The sequence below is a fragment of the Emiliania huxleyi genome (genome assembly GCF_000372725.1).
Source record: "Emiliania huxleyi CCMP1516 chromosome Unknown EMIHUscaffold_134, whole genome shotgun sequence".
Lineage (NCBI taxonomy): Eukaryota > Haptophyta > Isochrysidales > Noelaerhabdaceae > Emiliania > Emiliania huxleyi.
The window spans coordinates 63,820-83,010 of record NW_005201249.1 but is presented as its reverse complement, the minus strand read 5'-3'; the positions used below and the strand labels follow the sequence as shown (position 1 = coordinate 83,010).

Here is a 19,191-nt window from a genome sequence, read left to right as displayed (position 1 = left end):
CGCCGCCACCACACAGGGATTTTAAGGAGAGGGGTGTGGTGCGCTAGCTGTCGCCCACCCTAGGGAGTCTGCCTCTTCCTATCTCATGTACCCGGTGTAAGAATTTAAACAAAAGAACTCTTTAAGAAAGAAAGAAAGAAAACAGACGCGCCAAGCGTGGGATGGAACGAGGACAGGGTGCCCACGGGGGTCTCTCTGACCTAGATCGCGCCTCAGATCTCGGCTGGATCCCGCTCAATCTCGCTCAATCTCGGCTCGCTCTCGCCGTCGACCCACATCTCCCCACATCTCCCCACATCTCCCCACATCTCGGCTCGCTCTCGCCGTCGACCCACATCTCCCCACATCTCCCCACATCTCCCCACATCTCGGCTCGCTCTCGCCGTCGACCCACATCTCCCCACATCTCCCCACATCTCGGCTCGCTCTCGCCGTCGACCCACTCCATCGTCAGCACTCGCTCGCCCGAGAGGGAGGGGTCGGTGGCCGGGACCTGACCCCACGCCAGCTGAGAGTGAGCAAGCCCCCTCCATGGCCCCGTCGGGCAAGGCGAGGCGATCCCGCGCGTGCACTCGCGGCTCCGCGGCGAACAGCGCGGCGCAGGCGGCGGCGTTGGCCGCTTCGTTCCGAAAGTCGAGCTCGTCGCGCGTCGACGCCTGCGGCAGCGACCGCCACAGGGCGTCGGCGTCCGCAGAGTCGAGAAGCCGCGATGCCAAGGCAAGCTGCTCAACTTGAGGCCAGCAGTAGCAGTAGTGTTGCTAGCTAGCCGTGGATATGCACGCGCCGCAACGCCCGTCCAGGACGGACGGAGGCGTCAGGACAACGCAACCCGCCGCCCGTAGCCAAATTGGCACTCGGGCGTAGACACTACTCCTTGCTGTGTGTCAGGCCGGCACGCGGGTGTGTGGCGGTGGCTGGGCAGGCGGAAGCTTCCTAGAAGGTTCCTAGAAGGTTCCTGGCACGCGGGTGTGTGGCGGTGGCTGGGCAGGCGGAAGCTTCCTAGAAGGTTCCTAGAAGGTTCCTGGCACGCGGGTGTGTGGCGGTGGCTGGGCAGGCGGAGGAGGAGGCGTCTCTGCAGCCGCCTCGAACTCGCCGATGATCCAGCCGTAGCCTGCGCCGGGGAAGGCAGCCTCCGCCAGAGCCGAGAGCAGGCGCATCGACCCGAGGTCGGAGGCCACCTGCCCTGCCACCCGCGGGTACTGCACCTGCGAGCTAAGGGTAGCGGTGGCGCCGAGCAGACCGTCCCGGTGGCTCTGGCTCACCGTGTAAGCGAGCTGTGCCGGTGAACAGGTGCGAAGAGGGAGGTGTGAGGAGCGAGGGGCGAACTGTCAGGGGCGCAGAGCGAGGCGGCGAGCATCGAGGTGTGAAGAGCATCGAGGTGTGAAGAGCATCGAGGTGTGAAGAGCATCGAGGTGTGAAGAGCATCGAGGTGTGAAGAGCGCGCCTTGACGGCGACTGACCGGCCGTCCGAGAGCACAGCGCGGTGCACTTGCGCCAGCGAGGCGGCGGCGACAGGTGCGTCGTCGAACTCCGCAAAGAGGGACGCGAGCGGCGCTCCCAGCTGCGTCTCCACCGTCTCGCGCACCTCCACGAGCGCCACGGGCGCCGCGCGGTCCTGGCAGGCCGAGAGCGTGCTGGTGTACTGCGGTGGCAGCGCCGACGTCATGGACGCCAGATACTGGCCGAGCTTGTTGTACAGGCCACCGTGCGCACGGCAGAGCGCGAGGAGCCGCTGCGCACCTCGCTCGTGCGCCTCACGCATGGCGGCGGCGTGCTCATCCGAGCCGTGCGGAAGGCGGCCGGCCACCTTGTAGTCTATGCCGATCGCGACGCCGCAGCAGAGGCTGCGAGCAGTGCGCGCCGGCCCGGACTGGTAGTCTTGCGAGAGCCAGGCGACACCACCAGCGGCGGCGGTGGAGGCGAATGCAAGCCGCCTCATGAACGACCCGCCTCCGAACGAGGGGCCTTCGGCCTTCAGCCTATCTCTTTGTGCGAGAAAGAAAGAATTTTAGCATGCAAGCCCCTCTCACAGCAGAAAGAAAGAAAGAAGTCGCGAGCGCCTGGTGTCTACTAGCCCCCGAGTAGAGGGGGCGTTCCGCTGCTAGGGGAAACCCGGAGCGCAGAGCTAACCCTCGGAGACCCGTGTTTACTTTAAGGCCCTTTCCCTGCGAACGCGCACCCCCGGGGCTAGGGCTCTCTTGCCCGCAACCCGACAGCGACACCGATCATCCGGCCCGCTGGGTGCGCTTCTCAGCTCCTCGGCCCTGGATGTGAGGTTAATAACTGCACTCCAAGTGCTCCAAGTGCTCAATGAGCAACCGCGCCGTCCTCCGTCCAGTGTCGTGGCCTCGAGGCGTCCAGCGCCGATTCAGTGTCGTCCAGAGTCGTGGCACACACGCCGTGGCAGGCCGTGTAGCCACTGAGATGGCCTTATGACGACCCCGTTTCGACATCGTCCCCAAGGCCTCTCTCTACTCATGAGAGAGACTCTCTCTCTCTCTCTCTCATGAGCTCCATGCGGGAATGATTGGCTCAACCAACTGATCACAAATTCCCTCTGCAACATCGAAGTCGTCGAATGATGCTGTCACGAGGAAGAATTTTGACGCCGCTCCCCTGGCCGAACAGAACCCTCTCCTCCCCGCAGAGAACCCTCTCCTCCCCGCTGAGAGCGCCGCGAGAAGCCTGAGCATCCCCTTCCAGTCCAACTGGAACTGCGCGGGCTTCTCACTGCCCCTGCGCCCAAGTCTCGACCTTCTTGGGCAGCAGCTGGTTCGACAGGTCCTCTCCGTGGCCAAGGCAGCCGCGCTCGCCCTCGCCCCAGGAAAGGACGGCTCCTATTCGTAGATGCGCGTCTCCCCCTCCCCCTATGAGATCGCTTAGCGTTTTTAAATCTTAAGCGCCAGATGGCGCGGTGGCAGCTCTGTTCGGCTCCACTCGCTCCGCTCGGCTCCGCTCGGCTCCGCTCGGCTCCGCTCGGCTCCGCTCGGCTCCGCTCGGCTCCGCTCGGCGGCTCCGCTCGGCTCCGCTCGGCTCCGCTCGGCTCCGCTCGGCTCCTCTCGGCTCCGCTCGGCTCCCTCGAAAAGAATTTTAGGAAAGAATTTTACAATCAAACTCCCTCCCTTGGGTTGTCTGTTTTCTTTCTATTTCTTTACTCCCTCGCACGACACAAGGCACGGGACTGGAAAAGAATGTTACCACACACAACGATGACGCAGGGTTCACAGAGTGCTCACAACCACGTAAAGACAAAATGGTCGCTACACAGTTTATACTCCAGCAAGCGGTTATGAGGTCGGGGGGCTCCGCTCCGCTGCGCGTCGCGCCACATCGCGCCGCGCGTCGCGCGGTGGCGACGGCGGTGGGGGGGCGGGTGGCTCTGGTGGCGGCGCGGCTAGAGTCTCGAGCAGGAGTTCTCGCCGACGCGACTCGGGTGGGGAAGGCGGCGGCGGGAGAGGCGGGGAGAGTATGGGGAGCGTCGGAGGAAGCGGTGGAGGCTTGGCCGAGAGAGTATGGATGCTCGGAAGCAGTGGCGGAGTCGGCGCTGTTGGCGGCGGCGGCGAGGGCGGCGGTGGCGAGGGAGGCAGTGCCGAGGGAGGCGGCGGCGAGGGAGGCGGCGGCGAGGGTGGGGGCGGCGAGGGTGGGGGCGGCGAGGGCGACGCCGAGGGAGGTGGCGGCGAGGGCGACGCCGAGGGAGGTGGCGGCGAGGGCGACGCCGAGGGAGGTGGCGGCGAGGGCGACGCAGAGGGAGGTGGCGGCGAGGGCGGCGCCGAGGGAGGCAGTGCCGAGGGAGGCGGCGGCGAGGGAGGCGGCGGCGAGGGTGGGGGCGGCGAGGGTGGGGGCGGCGAGGGCGACGCCGAGGGAGGTGGCGGCGAGGGCGACGCCGAGGGAGGTGGTGGCGAGGGCGGCGTGTCGCCATCCGAGTCGGGGTCCGTGGAGTCCGGGATGCCGTCGCTGTCGCTGTCACCCCTGCCCTCCTCGGCGTCGGGGATGCTGTCACCGTCCGAGTCGGGGTCCGTGGAGTCCGGGATGCCGTCGCTGTCGCTGTCACCCCTGCCCTCCTCGGCATCGGGGATGCTGTCGCCGTCCGAGTCGGGGTCCGTGGAGTCCGGGATGCCGTCGCTGTCGCTGTCACCCCTGCCCTCCTCGGCGTCGGGGATGCTGTCGCCGTCCGAGTCGGGGTCCGTGGAGTCCGGGATGCCGTCGCTGTCGCGGTCACCCCTGCCCTCCTCGGCGTCGGGGATGCTGTCGCCGTCCGAGTCGGGGTCCGTGGAGTCCGGGATGCCGTCGCTGTCGCTGTCACCCCTGCCCTCCTCGGCATCGGGGATGCTGTCGCCGTCCGAGTCGGGGTCCGTGGAGTCCGGGATGCCGTCGCTGTCGCTGTCACCCCTGCCCTCCTCGGCATCGGGGATGCTGTCGCCGTCCGAGTCGGGGTCGAGGTGGTCCGGGATGCCGTCGCTGTCGCTGTCGCCTGTGCCCTCCTCGGCATCGGGGATGCTGTCGCCGTCCGAGTCGGGGTCGAGGTGGTCCGGGATGCCGTCGCTGTCGCTGTCGAGTGCGAGGCCTGTCTCGGTTGGGACGGCCGCCTCGGAGAGCCTGCGCCCCCCGCCTGTCATTTGGCACGCCGTGCCGATGAAGATTCGGCAGGTGGACCCGAGCACCTGACACATCGGATGCACAAACCTGGTTTAGTGGCGGGCTGCGCACGCGGGGTCTTCTTTTGCACGCACCTCATAGCCGCATGACCCTGGCTTCGCCTTCGCTTGGGCGCAGCACCCATCGGTGGTAAGAGGGTCGTCGTCGTAACTAACTTCTCCGGTGATTCTGCTTCCGTCGCAACTCACGGTCATAGACTCGCACCCTGGGCATGGTGTTGCCGGCGATGGTGGAGGCGGAGAAAAGTCGCAAGATAGCCAAACCCCCGACTCGGATAGCCGTCGCTCGGATAGCCGTCGCTCGGGTAGCTCGCGGTCCGTGGCGGAGGCCTCAGCCGCTGCCAGACGCTCGTCTGGCGTAAACTTCCGCTCGGCGGCGTCGAACCGGGAGAAGGCGAAGGTAGTCTCGTACGGCGACGCCACAGCCCTTGACGTTCGCGGGCGAACTGGTGAACTGGTTCATGAACTGGTTCGGTGAACTCGCTCGCGGTTCGTTCGTTCGGTTTCGGAGTTCGCTGTGGACGGCATCCCCTTGGTTCGCTGCATCGGTTCGGTCGTTCGCCCTTGGGCGCCGAACCCTCGTGCCTCGAACTAGTTCGTGAACTCGAGCCTTTCCTTTTTCTCCTCCCCCCCGACCCTTTTCACACCCGCAGGCCGAGGAATACCAGGGATGTTTGTCTGAATGCGAACGAACCGCGAACGAACGAAATGTTTTATTTTGTTGGCTCTGCAGGCCTGCCTGTAGTCCCTGGTTGCCTACTAGAGGCCTAGTACGCCTGGACGCCTCGGGGAGCCCCCGCCCGCCCAGTCTACTCGCCATTCAGCACGCACGGCGCCCAGGCACCACAGGGCGGCCCTGCTCACAGCGCAGCCGGCACCATTGGGACCCTAGTCCTCGGAGCGGCCCGGCTGCGGGAACCGGCGCTCTGGGGTGGGCGGGTCCCGGGTCGGCGATGCCGACCTTGAGCAGGTAGCGGCCGGAGCCGCCGTGGGCCGAGCACGGCTCCGGCACGATCGCGAACGAACTTTAGCGGAGGGTTTCCTTTTTCCTAAGTTCGAACGGAGCTCGTTCGTTCGTTCGTTTCGCAGTTCGCGCCTTCCACAGCCGGCGCGGTCCGTTCGTCAGTTTCGAGGTTCGGGCTGGGCCCCGCCGGCTGCGTTCGTTCGAGTTCGACTAGGTCCAGCCCTGGGTGGCATGGGTTGTGACATTTGGCGAGCCGCCCCCCTTGTGCGATTATTGTGGCCCAGGCATGGTACTGATAGTAAACGGGTCAGGACCGGCCAAACACAGGCTACAGCCCCACACACACGCCCGCCATAGGCATAGCTCCTGGAGAGCATGCGCGAGTGACGCGCTGCAAGCCGCGAGAGTGGCATCAGAGGCAGGGAAGACGTGCTCTCCTTACGACCACGTGCCGCAGGTGCCCTTGTACGACGTGCACGCTGCCTCGCAATATGGCTGCGCACGCCGTGGGCCCGTGGCACAGGATCCGCCCGTCTCCGCATCCGGTAAGTTAAACGACAAATACTTCACGGCAGCCGGGTAAACTGGACGAGAAATTCGGGTAATATGTCATGAGAAAAGTTAGCATGAATTGTGGGAGACTGGGTAAACCGGTTTGATAGAAATTGCGCTAAGCAGGAAATATCCGTCGCGTGCGTCGAACCTCGATGCTCGAACCGTTGGGGCCGGGTAATCTGCGAGGCCGGAGGCGAATCTCAAAAACCGGGCAATCTGCGAGGCCGGCTAATCTGAAATTTATCCATTTCACATTACCCGTGTCAACAAGCCCCGCTGCACCCGAGGCACGACAGGCACTCGCCAACATTTCGGCTGTCGAACGCGGGCGGCGGGCGGCTCCGCATGCCAAAGTCTCCATCGCCCCAGCTCCAGAGAACCACGTATCATGAAGCCCGCCCTCCGGGGCCTATGCCTTGATCTTGCACGTGTACCGTGGGTCCGCATCGACGTGTGTCGGCACGACGCCGTGGAGCTCGCAGGGGCTCGCGCCGCACAGGTTCTTGTTGTTGAACTCATAGGCGCGGCAGTCGGCCCTCTGCGCGCACAGCCGCTGGCACGCATCCGCCGAGCGGTTGCCGTACGCGCAGCCCTGCCACACCAGGCACGGGTAGAAGACCGCCTTGGGCGCGTAGTACGTGAAGCACTGCCGCTCGTTGCGCGCGAAGCGGCACCGTCCATCGCCCCTCCACGGAGCCACAAATTTGGACGAGAGCCCCGAGCCGCCGCCGCTCGGCGGCCGAGACGAGGGCGGCGGGGGGGCGCGCGCAAGGCTCGGCGGCCGAAGCGCCGGTGGCGGCGTGCTGGGCCGAACATACGTGTCGTAACTAGTGTCGCCCTGCGCGCAGGACGACAGGTCCACGGAGCGGCGACGGTAGCAAAGGACCGGATCCGTCGACGTGACGACTACCGCCTCGCAGCCCGCCGTCGCGTCGCACCGCGCAAAGCAGTCCACCCTCGACGGAAGCGTACAACAAGAGCTACCGCTCGGCGTCTCGAGGTCCTCCGCGCCAGCGCCGGCGTAGCAATTTGTCGAGGCGTGCAGCGTCCACGTGGCGGGCGGCGGCGAGCCTCCCGGCGGCGCGGGAGACGCGGATCGCGGCGGCGGCGGCTGCTGTGGCGGTGGCAACTGTGGTGACAACGGCGACGGTGGCAACGGCGACGGCGACGGCGGCGACGGCGGCGGCGGTGGCGGCGGCGGAAGCGGGGGCGGGGGCGGCGGCGGAAGCGGGGGCGGGGGCGGCGCGGGCGGCGGTGCGGGCGGCGGCTGCGGCGGCGGCGCGGGAGGGTGGATGAGGTACGCGTAGAGGTCGAATGATGGGGGCGACTCCCCTCCCGCCGAACTCTGGCGGCTCCCGGTGCCAAGCCCGGTCACACAGAGGGACGCCAGCAGCGCGGCACCGACGCCCAGGACGAGCCTCCGCCACCACCGGCCCGGCACGTGGGCCTTTGCAGACGGGCCACCCTCCTGCAGCTGCCGCCTATACAGCACGAGGAGGTCGGGGAGGGTCAGGGAGAGGGGTACCAGGGGAGGATACGGGGGCTGAGCCGCGGCTGGCGCCAGCCCTTCCGGCGCCGCGGCGCAGCGGGCGCAGCCTACTCCACGGTCCGACTCTCACAGGCGCTTGTCGTTCACTCGCGAGACAGACACTTCGTCCGCCGCCGCGGCCGCGCGCGCCTCCGCCAGTTCAACGTCTGCACGCAGTTGGGTCTCGGTGTAAGCGAGCTCGTCTAACACCTCCACCATGCGCTATTTGTGAGTCACCAAAACGCTTTGTCCAGAAAACTCGCCGTTCACAGCCTTGTTATTGAGAAGAAAATACCTCCTCTGGCGCTGTGCGCTGGTCTGTGAGAGGTTGAGGTGCGAGCCCTGGAGGCCCTGGGGATGGGGTGAGACTACCCGCGGGCCTAGCCCTAGAAGGCCCGCGCGCAGGGGGGTGGGACATTGAGACCGGTCATGAATGGAGTGCGCGACACGCATGTTGCGAGCACCCGGCCCGAAATCGCAAGTGACCAGACAGCAACACGGGGTCGGGAGCTTGGAGGCGGGCTCGGCAAACATATGCGCCGCCTCGGGGGGCGACGGAGCACTGCCCCACGCCCCTCCTGGTCGGCCGGCGGAGCCCCCCCCCCCCCCACTCCCGCCCACGGTGTGCCGGCGGTTTTTGAGAGGCTAACGATATTACCCGGTCGACCAAATTTCTCGTCCAGATCACCCGGCAATGATATTTATTTTCCTGCTCAGCGCAATTGTTTACCCAGTCACCCACAATTCATGTTTTCAGCTTACCCGGCCGCTAACTTCATTACCCGGTCGACCAAATTTCTCGTCTAGGTTACCCGGCTCTAGGGGTAGTCTAGGCAGCCGTTGGTCCGTGTCCGGCCGTAAGCTGAAACGAGAAATTTGGTCCTCCAGGTAATCTGAAAGAGAATCTGGACGAGAAATTTGGCCGGGTTGTGCGCCGCGCGGCCCGCGCGGGACCCAGTGCTGCCTTCTGACGTGCCGTCGCTGCCTCTCCCATCTCGACTGTCTGTGAAAATAGGACGTATTTTCTTGTCAATAACAAGGCTGTGAAATCTCCCTCACGGGCTCTCCCAGTCTCCCTCCCTGCCTCCCCCCCTGCCTGCCTCCCTCTCGTTCGTTGGTTATTTTCGCTGCAGAGAAAAGACTGGGAGATCTCTCAGACTCCCCACACGAGGACCTGCGTGAGCAGGATCGCGTTTAGGCTCACGCCGAGGCCGAACTGGGCGAGGAGAAGCCTGTCGCCGCCGGCGAGCCGCAGCGTCGTGTAGAGACGCAGCGAGTTGCCCACGATGCCGAGGCTGGCAGTGATGCCGGACCAGCCGCCGGAGGACCTCGCAGCGAAGTTGCGGCAGATCTGCGGCAGCAGCGCTGTCGAGAGCAGCGCCGTGGCAGCGGGGACACACAGCTTGGCGAGGCGTAGCGGCGTGCAGCGCAGCGCGAGGGCGAGGGCGACGCAATAGGCGGCGGCGCCGGCGGCGACCGAGGGGGCGGCGACACCCGCGAAGAGCCGGATCATGCCTACGCATCTCGACCGATTCTCGTGGCTCTACCGACAGATTGCAACTTCAGTGTCCATATCGGCTGGCGCACAGTTGATGGCGAGGCTCTGCGCCATCAGGACGGCGTACTCGACGTACGAGGAGAGCGGAAAGCCGGACCGCGCAGGGTAGACAACAAAAAGGGCGTAGCCGAGCAGCTGAAGGCTCCACGTGAGCGGAGAGAGCCCAGCTGCGGAACGCGTTTCCACCAGACGCAGGATAATGGGTAGGAAGACGCCGAGCGCGCCGCACGTCATGCCCCAGCCGAGTACCCTGGCGAGCGGCGCCTTTGGCTCCCCGGCTGGAGCCGCCCCTCGGGCAGATTCCTGCCCACTGGCGCCAGACATCGCGAGCAGCGGCTCATGCCGTGCGAGCCGCAGCCGCGGCAGTGATGCACTGTGGATGCCGCTAGCCGGAAAGGCGTGTGCGGCCGACAAAAGCAGGACCAGCGTCGCGCACAGTCTCATCAGTTCACTCTTATTACACTAGCACGGCCCGTGTCGCGCCACCACTAATCTATGGAGTGCAGTCATCAACCGCACATCCAGGGCCGGGGAGCTCAGAAGCGCACCCAGCGGGCCGGATGATTGGCATCGGGTTACGGGCTAGAGAGCCCTAGCCCCGGGGGTGCGCGTTCGCAGGGCAAGGGCCTTAATGTAGAGCGCGATTTTGTTGTAGAGTTTGTTGTAGAGGCTCTACAGCCAAACCGCCGGGAAGGCAGTGACTCAAGGAGGTCGAGTCGCACTAATGGGGTGTCTCCGAGCTTACTGGAGCTCTGATGGACGGCCCTGACTATCCCTGACACACAGAGGTCACTCTGACGGCACACAACACCCTATAACTGCGTCATGACCAGCCTGCCATGCGTCGCCGGTGCCGCATTCGTCGCTGTGCTTCTTTAGCAGGCGGTGGACTGTCGGCTGCGAGGACGGTCGCATTTGCGCGAGGCGAGGCGAGCATTTAGACGCGTTGCATGCGCCATGACTCGCGCCAGCGCGTGCGGGAGCTCCTGGCTGAGCGTTGAGTCCAGGCGAGTTGCGCTGGCCACGATCGCTACGCCGAGCCGAGCTGACGCGCCGAGGCGCCGGCCAGTCGCAGCCGCGAGGCATGCCACAGCAGCAGAGGCACCTGCCACCCATTGGGCGGGCAGACAGAAGGCCAGGGCAGCACTGGCAAGTGCAACGCGCCTCATGTCGGAGAGCGACCGTGCCTCGTTCGCCGCTTATGATGTTTAGTTTGTTGTAGAGATTTCACGTTGTAGAGCGCCTCTACATCGCTCTACAACGGAGGCAGTTCGTCACGCGGTGGATGTAGAGCTCTACAGCTCTACATTGCTCTACAGCGCTCCAGAGCGCTCTACATCTCTACAGCTCTACAGCGCTCTACACTCTACATCCTCTACACCCTCCCTCAGGATTTAGGCTGTACGAACTCCCACAAGTAAGGTAAGGTAAGGTAAATTTCTCCACACACACAAAGTGGTGGGGCAAGGGGGGGCGACCCTCGCATCTCCACACCCGCCCGGACAGGGGCAGGAGGCCAGGAGCCCCACGGCATTCAAAGACAAAGTGCATCCAAGCACTGGCCCGGTGCACGTGGGTCAGCAGCCTGCCCCTCCCTCCCGACAAACCAACTCCCGCACACACACAATCGCACTCTGGCCATCGAATGACTCCGAATGACTTCACGGTGTGTGCTAAGACACTATAGACACTAGTTTATCTCGGCTTCTCCACATGACCCAAGCATCTGCACCGTGAGGTGTGATACATTGGCGCGTAAAGGGTCAGTCTGGAGTCGCGTGCCTCCACAACGGAAGAGCTACGCAGTACCTGACATCCCCTGGGGTCTTGCCACTAAAGGCGGAGGGTTGGGACTCAAACAGCTTGGACGAACTGCAGGTCCGGAGGTAACCTCAAACGTCCTGCAGCCGGCCGCGGCGCCGTAAGGGATCGCACCTCAGACCAAGTAGAGAGAGAGGTGGAGCTCACCACACGTGGAGCACCTACCGCCGCGTAAACGACGCGGGAGTCTCCCCCGCATAAGAGGGGGGGAGAGGTAAGAAGGGCCGACGACAGGACCCATTACGCGAGCAGAGGCTCGAGCTGACATCGCCGTGAGAGCCACGGTGAATCCCATGCTAGCGTGAGAGCTTAGCATGCCACCAAGGAGAGGGTGGGTGGGAACCAAAGAGAGATGGCGCAGCCGGAGGGCTGGCGCCGTCAGAGAGGATGGAGCGGCCACAGAGGTGGCGCGGCATCAAGGTCCCATGAGCAGGGAGAGAGCGCAGCGAGAGCGCCGCGCATGAGGAGCGAGGGCCAAGCGCGCTCGCGAAAGTAGGCGGCGAAAGCGCGCACCAGCTGAAGTGCAAGTTTGGTGTTCACAGCAGCGGAGGCTGAGTGAAGACCGCATGCGATGTGCGCGAGGGCAACACGAGAGGGACTCAGGAGAGGTATCCGTGAGTATCCTACGATAAACTAGTGGCCTACCACGAGTTGGGGCCCCCACCCCAATCGTTATCGGCGGAGAATCTCCGCAGAGCCGACAGCCAAAACGGGCCGTGCCGCGTTGTTGGTGCCTTCTGTTAGACCTAAAGGTCGGCGCTTCGACCAACTAGGCCACCTTTTGCGCAAACACACCACGTTACAGGAGAAACACCACGAGATATGTACCGGGACACGCTGTGGTTCGGACGATACACACCGTCAGTCAACAATACCACCTCAGACTCCCACTCCCACGCCCTCCGGCGAGGCTCGCACGGTGCTCGCCGTCTTGCCTCTGCGCGGCGCGTCCTTGCCGCCGCCGCCCCACGAGCGCGCCGTCTGGCACTTCGCCCACAGGAAGGCGATGGCCTCGGCCTCGTCGCGGCAGATCTTGGTTGGCTGCGGCGGCTTGAGCACAGAGAGCACAAAGTTGGCCAGCTTGGTCAGCACCCAGGAGTTGAGTATGACGGTGATGCCCTGGATGTACTCGTCGAGCAGCTCCTTGTGCTCGCCCGCCCATTTGAGCCCCTCGCGCACGTGCTTCATGCTCGGCGTGGGCACGTTGCGCACGTCGTACGTGACCGTCACCGGCACCCTCCTCTCCATGATCTCCTCCATCGCTGCGAGCGCGTCGCGGAGGCTCTCGTCGCTGAAGCCAACCTTGCGACCGTCGACCCGGATCCGCTGCGGGAGGGGAGGGGCGGGGAGGCTGAGGCGGGGGCGGGGGAGTGGGCGGGCCGCTCTGGAGGCGGCGATTGGCCCTGTCGCTGGTGGCGCTCTAGCCGCAGCAGGTGTCCTCAATTTGGTCGGGAGTGCTCACCTGCAGATTGAGCCCTTCGCGTTCCTCGAGGGACACGTAGCAAAAGCCAAAGTTGGCCGGGCCGTACGCAAAGGAGAATCCCTCGTCGCAGCTCGGCTCGCCCTGCGCCGCCTTGCGCTCCTTGCCCCGCGGTGACGCGGCGGGCGGCCGGCCGTTGCGCGGCGATTCGTGCTTCGCCGTGCCGCCCTCGGCGACACCCTCGCCGGTGCCGTCGCCACTGTCCACGCCGCCCTCGGCGCCGCCCTGCTCGCCATCGGCGGGGAGGACTTGGCCAGGCACGTTGGCGGTGTCCTCAATATGAATAGGCGCAGCGGCATCGGGCTCCGTGCTACCCACAGCGGCTGCGCTAACGCTGCGCGGCTGAGACTCGGCAGACTCCCGGCGGCGGCGGGCCCACTCGGCCGCTGCCTGTCTGGTGCCTTCCGGCGGTGCCATCAGAGGCCTCGCCGCCGACGGCTGAATCGACGGTGTAGCGGCAGGCGCAGGCGCAGGCGCAGGCTCGGGCGTCGGCGGCTCATCCTGCTCGCACTGCGCCTCGCCGCGCGAGGCCGCCTTGCGCCGTTTCTTGACGAGGAGCCCCATGACGCAGAGGTGGCAGGAGGAGCGGGCGGCGGGCTCGGCTTCTAAGACGGACCGCCTTTCCTAGCTCGGGGAACGTGGCAAAAGAAAATGTATTATCCTAACGGTGTGGGGGCGCGGAGGGCTTGTTGGCGAGCCAAAATGGTGTTTTCCGAGGCGCTGCGCTAGGCTCAGAGCGAGTTCGCGCTGCGCTAGGCTCAGACGGCGAGTTCGCGCTGCGCTAGGCTCACAGATGCGAGTGCGCTGCGATAGAAGAAAAAAACAGGGTCGAAACGACAACCGAAGGGAGGACTGTGTAGTGTAATCATGTGTCAAGAATCACGTGCTGCTGCTGCTGCTGCTACTGCTGCTGCTACGCGGCGAGCGCCGTCGCCGAGGCGGGCCTCGGCGGAGAGCGCGATTATGCGGCCTTTTCCGCGACCCGCACAAAGAAGAGGCGCCCTCCGTCAGCCTCGACCTGCCACCGGCTCGCGTCGACCGACCCGGCCGCGTGCCACACCTCCACAGCCCAGTGCGCCAGCCCGCAGAAGTTGCCCTCCTCGATGCCCGATCCCGTGGGCCACGCGGCCAAGGCGGTGCCGAGAGGCGGCGGCGGCGCCGCGGTCGCCTCGAGACGCGCCGCGACGGCGTCAAAGGCGATCCGCCTCGCGCCCGTCGCGGCCGCCTCGGCCAGCAGCGCCTCCCCGGCCAGCCGCGGGAGGTCGCCCTCCGTCTCGAACCAGCACGACGAGCGGCCGTCGGCGCACGCCTCGTCCCACGCCTTGAGCTGGCGGACAAAGGCCGCCAAGCTCTTGAGGCCGGGCGAGGGCGCGGCGGGCGACGGGGCAAGGGAGCAGCCGGGCGAGGAGAGGTAGGAGGTGCTCGCCGGCGAGCGCTCCCGCGCCTGCGAAGGGGCAAGGCCTGAGGGCGGGCGGGCGGTCGGGCGGGCGGGCGCGGGTGGGGGGGATAAACGCTGCGCCGCCAAAGGAACCAGCGACACTGGCCGCGGCTCGTCGCCACGCGCCGGCTCGGAAGAGGGGCTGTCGGCGGCGAAGCAGAGTGGCACGCCTCGCCGCTCGAGCCGCCGACAGCCCCCCTCCTCGACGTGACGGCCGCTCCCGGAGCCGGCCGGTGCGCGCCTGACCCACGCCCCCTCTCGCACCCCTCCGACCCCCCCTGCGCGGCGCACCCGTCCGCTGTGCGCCGGCTCGAGCGCCTATTGCCAAATCGCGACGTTTGAGCGCAGCGCACGCATCCTCTGGGCGCCTGAGCGCGGCGGAATCTTGCCAGAATGTGGCCGCAGGAAGAGCCTCCGGCGGGCCTCCGGCGGACGCCTGGCGGCGTGGCGCTGCGCGCCGGCCTGCGGCCCAAAGCCCGAACGAGCGGTCAAGTTAACTTGACGCGCCGAATCCCTTGGTTGGCCCTCGCAGCTGTGATACAAAAGTGGGGACGCGCCTGGCGGCGCGCCCCCAAAAAACCTCTCGGGCTTTGCAACGCCAAGCGGCGAGGACACGCGCAGGGGCCGCACCTCTAGCGAAGCCCACGGAGTGGGAGACTCCTATCACCGCCCTGCCACCCACGTGAGCCTTTTGGCCGCCTCTGTCAGTGTGCCCGTGGTAGTGAGAGACTGCTGGTGAGAAGCCGGAGGAAGGCCGCTAGTCGAGAGAGATCGCCAGTGGAATAGGGAGTCCACCGTGCTGCGAGCCTGTCGCTGTCCCTTGTCAGGAGCAGGAGAACTAGGAGAGCGCAACCAGTAGGAGGCCCGCGCCTGCCCCCGTGCCGCCGGGTGCAACCTGTCCTATACGAGAGAGGAATCCCTGGGACCCTGTCGTGTGGGTGAACCCTGCCCAGCCCCCCTCCGTGTCGCGATGCGCTCCCCGCTCCCGTTCCCCTGTGTCCCTGATCGTCCTTACAAGATCCTGCTCGTGCAGGTGGGGACCCTGTCCTTCTCCCACCCCTCGTTTGGCGTGCCCGTTTTATTTATTTATTTATTTAATGCCAAACATGCCTAGGAAGCCGCCGGATGTAAGTGGGGCGGGTTTGCTGCTGCGGGGTCCCCCGCTGTCGCCCGGGGTCGTGCGAGGGGTGGGCACGACCAGTAGGGACCCCCTCCCCCGGGCCCCGCTCTCAGTTGGGGCCTCCGCGGCCGAGTGGGAGATATTTATTGGATGGGAAACGGGTCGATTTGCAAGGTGGGGCGCCGGGCCAGGCCGGGCCCGGCTCGGGCCCCTGCCGGGCCCGCCCGGCCCGCGCGCCCTGCCGGGCCCGGCTTGCCCTTCCCGGGCCCGGCCCGCGCGCTTTGCCGGGCCCGGCTTGCCACTCCCGGGCCGAAGCGCCCAAATCAGCAGGCCGAGGAGCGAGGCGGGCCCGGCGAGGAGAAACCCGGCCCGGCAAACCGTCCTGCCCGGGCCCGTCTGCGGCACATCCGACCGGCCCGCTCACTCACAGCCGGGCCCGGGCAGGAGGGTTTGCCGGGCCCGTTTTGCGCGAGGCGGGCCCGGCGAGGAGAAAACCGGCCCGGCAAAAGCACGCTCGGCGGCCCGGGAGCGGACACTTTTGACCCGGCCGGGGCCCGCCGGCCCGGAACCGGCCCGGAACCGGCCCCGCCCCACTTACGTCCGGGGCCCCAGTTATATCCTTCCTAGTTATTCATCTAGAGGCCGTCGTCACATTCGCCTTCCTGTGTGACTCACGTTCCGACCAGCTGTCCGTTTCTCCTGTGCGTGATCATTTAGGCTGCATACATGTTTCCTCGCTCACCCCGTCTCGTTTTTTCGATGTTTCTCTACAGCACCCTCTCGTTTCCTCTCTAGTTTCCCGAGGAAACTCCGTGGAAATCAGCTGGTTACTACCATGCGGACTGGGTGACGTCCTTAAAATACCACACCTACCTCTACTAGGGCGGCGGGAAGGGGGTCGTCGGTCGACGGAGAGGAACATTTTGCAAAACAGCACACAGCGACAGATACCTCGACACGACACTAGCCACGACACCAAATTACAGAGCTCTGTAACCGTGACTGGTAATTTCATTGATCAACATTTTCTTAGAGAGGAGGGCTTCCATCATTTCCTCACATTCCCTGTAGAAATAGCAAATCGAAGACGTCTGCAGCTGACGTCGTGATTGTATCTCGCAGTTGAATTCGTCCGTGCACTTGGCCCAAGTCTCGGTCGTGGGGCAAACCGGGTGGAGAGCGTCCAAGTACGAAGCGGGGCCCGTGCAGGCGCCATTCAGCCACAGGGCGCACGCGAGGTCGCCCGTCTGCCACTCGTAAGAGTTGCAGGCAGCGTCGAAGCTGCACTGCCGCTGGCAAGCACCGCGAGATTTGGCGCTGGGCACATGTCGGTAGTCGACATGCTCAGTGTGGTTGGCGAAAAAGCATGCGGCGGTGGTCTTGCCATCACACTTTAGGAGGCGGCGGTAGTCGGGCACGGGAGAGGGCTTGGGCGCAAAGGCGAGGCCGCTTGACGTCGTGGACGGTTTCGGCCTGCGCACGCGGTGTGTGCGTGTAGGCTCAGCCTGCCGGTGTGAGTATGCGTGGCGGGGTGGAGCGACGCACCGGCAGGGCAGACGCCGAGAGCGCGACGAGCAGAAGCGAGGCAATCTTCATCATGGATGATGTTTGGTCCGACGGTCCTCGGGCAATCGTTTCCAACCAAAAATCGGCGGTGGTTATTGTTGAAAAAGGGCGCGCCAGGTTCAGCGCAAGCAACTAAGCAGAATGCGGTGAGGAAGGCCACCGGGAGCAGCATGCGGTGAGGAAGGCCAAGGAGCAGCTCGCTAAGAAGGACTCGAAAGCGGTGAAAAAGCGGGACAACCAGATTGCTCAGGCCGCGAAGCGGGAGGAACGACGCCTCCAGAAGGCCGCAAAGAGAGGATTGGCCGCCGCCCCGGACGAGGGCCTGCACTCCGCGGACAAGAAGCGGCGGCGCTTGCTGGAGACGGGTGTGGTGGGCCCCAGATCAGCCAAATCGGCAAAATACCGGGGTATTTTGCCGGTTTCCTCGGTTTCGCCTCAGATTTTGCCCCAGACCAGCTCTCAGACTCACTCAGGGAAACTCGAGAGTTGCCAGAATGGAGCTCCAAACACCCTCTCGTGGTTTCCCTGGAAATTTCCGGAAACGAAAAGTGCTGACGTGTATGCAGGCCAAGTGATCATGGATCCCAGGGTCGTGCCTTTGGACGGTGAAGGCGCCGGAGACGGTGAAGGCGCCGGAGGGCACGTGCCCGTACCATCGGCGTAGACACCCTTGACTTCCACGGGAGCTTTGCAGCTTATGCAATCGTCCGAACCGTTCGGAAACCGTGGGTACCGATACCCACACTCCGCACACGAAGAGTGGCAGGCGCAGCCATACGATTCGGGGTACGGCTGGCCTACTTTGGCGTGACAGGTGGTGTCTCCTGGGACAGCCCTCGGCGTGACATCCGGAAAGACAATTAGCTCCGGCGAAGGGCTCGGTGGCGGCGGGCTCGGTGGCGGCGGCGGAGGCGGAGGCGACGGCGACGCTAGTAGCGGAGATGGAGGCGGCGGCATCGACAGTGGCAGCGGCGATGGCGGCGGCGGTGGCGGCGGCGGTGGCGGCGGCGGCGGCAATGGCGGCGGCGGCGGCGGTGGGGATGGCGGCGGCGGTGGAGGAGGAGGAGGTGATGGTGGTGGCGGCGACGGGCAGTCCACGACCATGTCTCCAACTGCCTTGCACCGGCCTTCCCAGCCGCAGCGCTGCATGACGCCGGCCGGCTCGCGGACCACCTTACTTCGGGTCCGTTTTGTGGACAAACCTCGCCACCTCGACCACCTCGACCCCCTCCCCTCCCTCTCCCTCCCTTTCCCTCCTTCTCCCTCTCCCTCCCTCCCTCCCACCCTGGGTGTCCCCCCCCCCACACACACACAAAGAAAGAAAGAAAACGGACAATAGAAGGGAGGGATGGGAGGACGGCACGCCGCCACCACAAGGATTTTAACACACACACACATAACACACACACACACACCTCCCCTCCCCCGCCTACCCCGCCCTTTCGCTTTCCCTCTCGGCTCTAGCCGCGGCGTCTTTCTCTCCGTCGCTTACGGAGAGAGAGATTTTTAAAGACTCTCTTCGCTTACGTGCGACTCGTCTCTCAAACATTTCATTGGGGGTCAACGCTCGCCGTCCAATCAAAGTGCCCGCCGCGACAGCGAGGAACATGTCTTTGTAACGTCTACGGCGCCCAACCTGCCACACCTCGCCTAAACTGCCCGCCACAGTTTGCCCAGGATCTTTGCGGCGCTTGCAGCCCCGAAAATTGGCGGCTCCTACCGCACATGGTCGAGGTGCCGGTGACGCGACGCGGTCCCGGCGGCCGCCTCATCAGCTCAGATCGCCCCGCGCCCCTCCCATCGCCGCAGGACGCTCTTTCTCTCCCTGGCGTCAGCTCCAAGGCGCCGTCGACCGCAAGCCACGAGGCCTTTGCCGCGGAGGCTGCCATGACTGCTCAGCAGGACGCGGCGGGCGGCTCCACTCCCTCGGAAGTGAGCGCCCCGCCCGAGCCCTCCGCCGCGGCAACCTCGGCCGCCGAGGAGGGCGCGAGCCTGGGGGTCCGGCCGGCGGTGGAGCCTGCCAAAAAGCGGCCTAGGCTGGGAGAGGACCCCTCTGGCCCCTCGACCGCCACGTCTGCGGAGGACGCGGAGTCGGCCGCGGCGGTCGCGGCCGGCCCCACAGCGGAGGAGGAGGCCATGGCCGCCGCCGCCTCCCTCATGATGCACTCTTGCGGGCAATCGGAGCCACCAACGTCGCGATCCGGGAGCGGTGGCGCAGCAGCAGCAGGGTCGCCTGCGCCGCGGCTCGACCCGGCGATGGAGGCGGCGGCGCCCCGCGACCGCGACCACAAGAGATCCCTCTCCCCGCCATTCAATACCCACGGAAGCAGCACGCCAACCTTTTGGCTGCCTCACCACTAACTGACCGTTCCCCCCAGTGCTACCAGTCTTGCTGTTGGTCACCTTGTTGCAATTTTTCACCTCCCGTCTGCTGTCGGCGCCAGGCCGCGATCAACGCAGCGAGAGAGATGTCGGAGCTGGAGGAGGCCGGTGCGATGCCCCCCCC

The 19,191-nt window shown here is 65.6% G+C and overlaps 6 protein-coding genes across 6 annotated transcripts in view; 1 reads left to right on the top strand and 5 right to left on the bottom strand.

Moving 5' to 3' along the window:
* The window catches only part of EMIHUDRAFT_467240 (ubiquinone biosynthesis protein), a gene marked incomplete at its 3' end in the record, with an annotated part of 4,117 nt that extends 2,139 nt beyond the window's left edge, over window positions 1-1,978 (bottom strand). The window contains exons 1-3 of the mRNA XM_005788511.1: window positions 1,445-1,978; window positions 1,029-1,205; window positions 494-656 (exon numbers count right to left, since the gene is read on the bottom strand). Coding sequence (XP_005788568.1) covers window positions 494-656; window positions 1,029-1,205; window positions 1,445-1,939 — 835 coding nt within the window. The 5' untranslated portion in view covers window positions 1,940-1,978. The remainder of the gene's footprint in view (window positions 1-493; window positions 657-1,028; window positions 1,206-1,444) is intronic.
* Window positions 1,979-2,727: 749 nt separating this feature from the next.
* On the bottom strand, window positions 2,728-5,118 carry EMIHUDRAFT_226705 (hypothetical protein; the record flags this gene model as incomplete). The annotated part of the gene is made up of 3 exons (XM_005788510.1): window positions 2,728-2,837; window positions 4,927-4,993; window positions 5,068-5,118. The coding sequence occupies 3 exons, from the start codon at window positions 5,116-5,118 to the stop codon at window positions 2,728-2,730; spliced, it is 228 nt and encodes a 75-aa protein (XP_005788567.1).
* A 1,465-nt stretch (window positions 5,119-6,583) lies between these two features.
* On the bottom strand, window positions 6,584-8,236 carry EMIHUDRAFT_226704 (hypothetical protein; the record flags this gene model as incomplete). The annotated part of the gene is made up of 4 exons (XM_005788509.1): window positions 6,584-6,820; window positions 6,989-7,245; window positions 7,576-7,655; window positions 8,127-8,236. 4 exons carry the CDS (start codon window positions 8,234-8,236, stop codon window positions 6,584-6,586), a joined length of 684 nt encoding a protein of 227 aa, XP_005788566.1.
* A 619-nt stretch (window positions 8,237-8,855) lies between these two features.
* Window positions 8,856-9,494, bottom strand: EMIHUDRAFT_313483 (hypothetical protein; the record flags this gene model as incomplete). Its single annotated transcript, XM_005788508.1, has 2 exons — window positions 8,856-9,217; window positions 9,290-9,494. The coding sequence occupies 2 exons, from the start codon at window positions 9,492-9,494 to the stop codon at window positions 8,856-8,858; spliced, it is 567 nt and encodes a 188-aa protein (XP_005788565.1).
* A 2,318-nt stretch (window positions 9,495-11,812) lies between these two features.
* Window positions 11,813-13,177, bottom strand: EMIHUDRAFT_440676 (hypothetical protein). Its single transcript, XM_005788507.1, has 2 exons — window positions 12,544-13,177; window positions 11,813-12,407 (listed from the first exon to the last, which is right to left on the bottom strand). The coding sequence occupies exons 1-2, from the start codon at window positions 13,123-13,125 to the stop codon at window positions 11,961-11,963; spliced, it is 1,029 nt and encodes a 342-aa protein (XP_005788564.1). The 5' UTR covers window positions 13,126-13,177; the 3' UTR covers window positions 11,813-11,960.
* Window positions 13,178-13,331: 154 nt separating this feature from the next.
* EMIHUDRAFT_440673 (hypothetical protein) lies at window positions 13,332-14,506 on the top strand. The gene is made up of 3 exons (XM_005788506.1): window positions 13,332-14,145; window positions 14,211-14,317; window positions 14,389-14,506. Exon 1 carries the CDS (start codon window positions 13,429-13,431, stop codon window positions 13,885-13,887), a length of 459 nt encoding a protein of 152 aa, XP_005788563.1. The 5' UTR covers window positions 13,332-13,428; the 3' UTR covers window positions 13,888-14,145; window positions 14,211-14,317; window positions 14,389-14,506.
* The last annotated feature ends 4,685 nt before the right edge of the window (window positions 14,507-19,191 follow it).

Coding starts and splice junctions, on each gene's coding strand:
- EMIHUDRAFT_440676 (XM_005788507.1), bottom strand. CDS start 13,125: ATGGGGCTCCTCGTCAAGAAACGGCGCAAGGCGGCCTCGCGCGGCGAG. Junction 12,408..12,543: donor GCGAAGGGCTCAATCTGCAG/GTGAGCACTCCC, acceptor CCCCTCCCGCAG/CGGATCCGGGTCGACGGTCG.
- EMIHUDRAFT_440673 (XM_005788506.1), top strand. CDS start 13,429: ATGTGTCAAGAATCACGTGCTGCTGCTGCTGCTGCTACTGCTGCTGCT.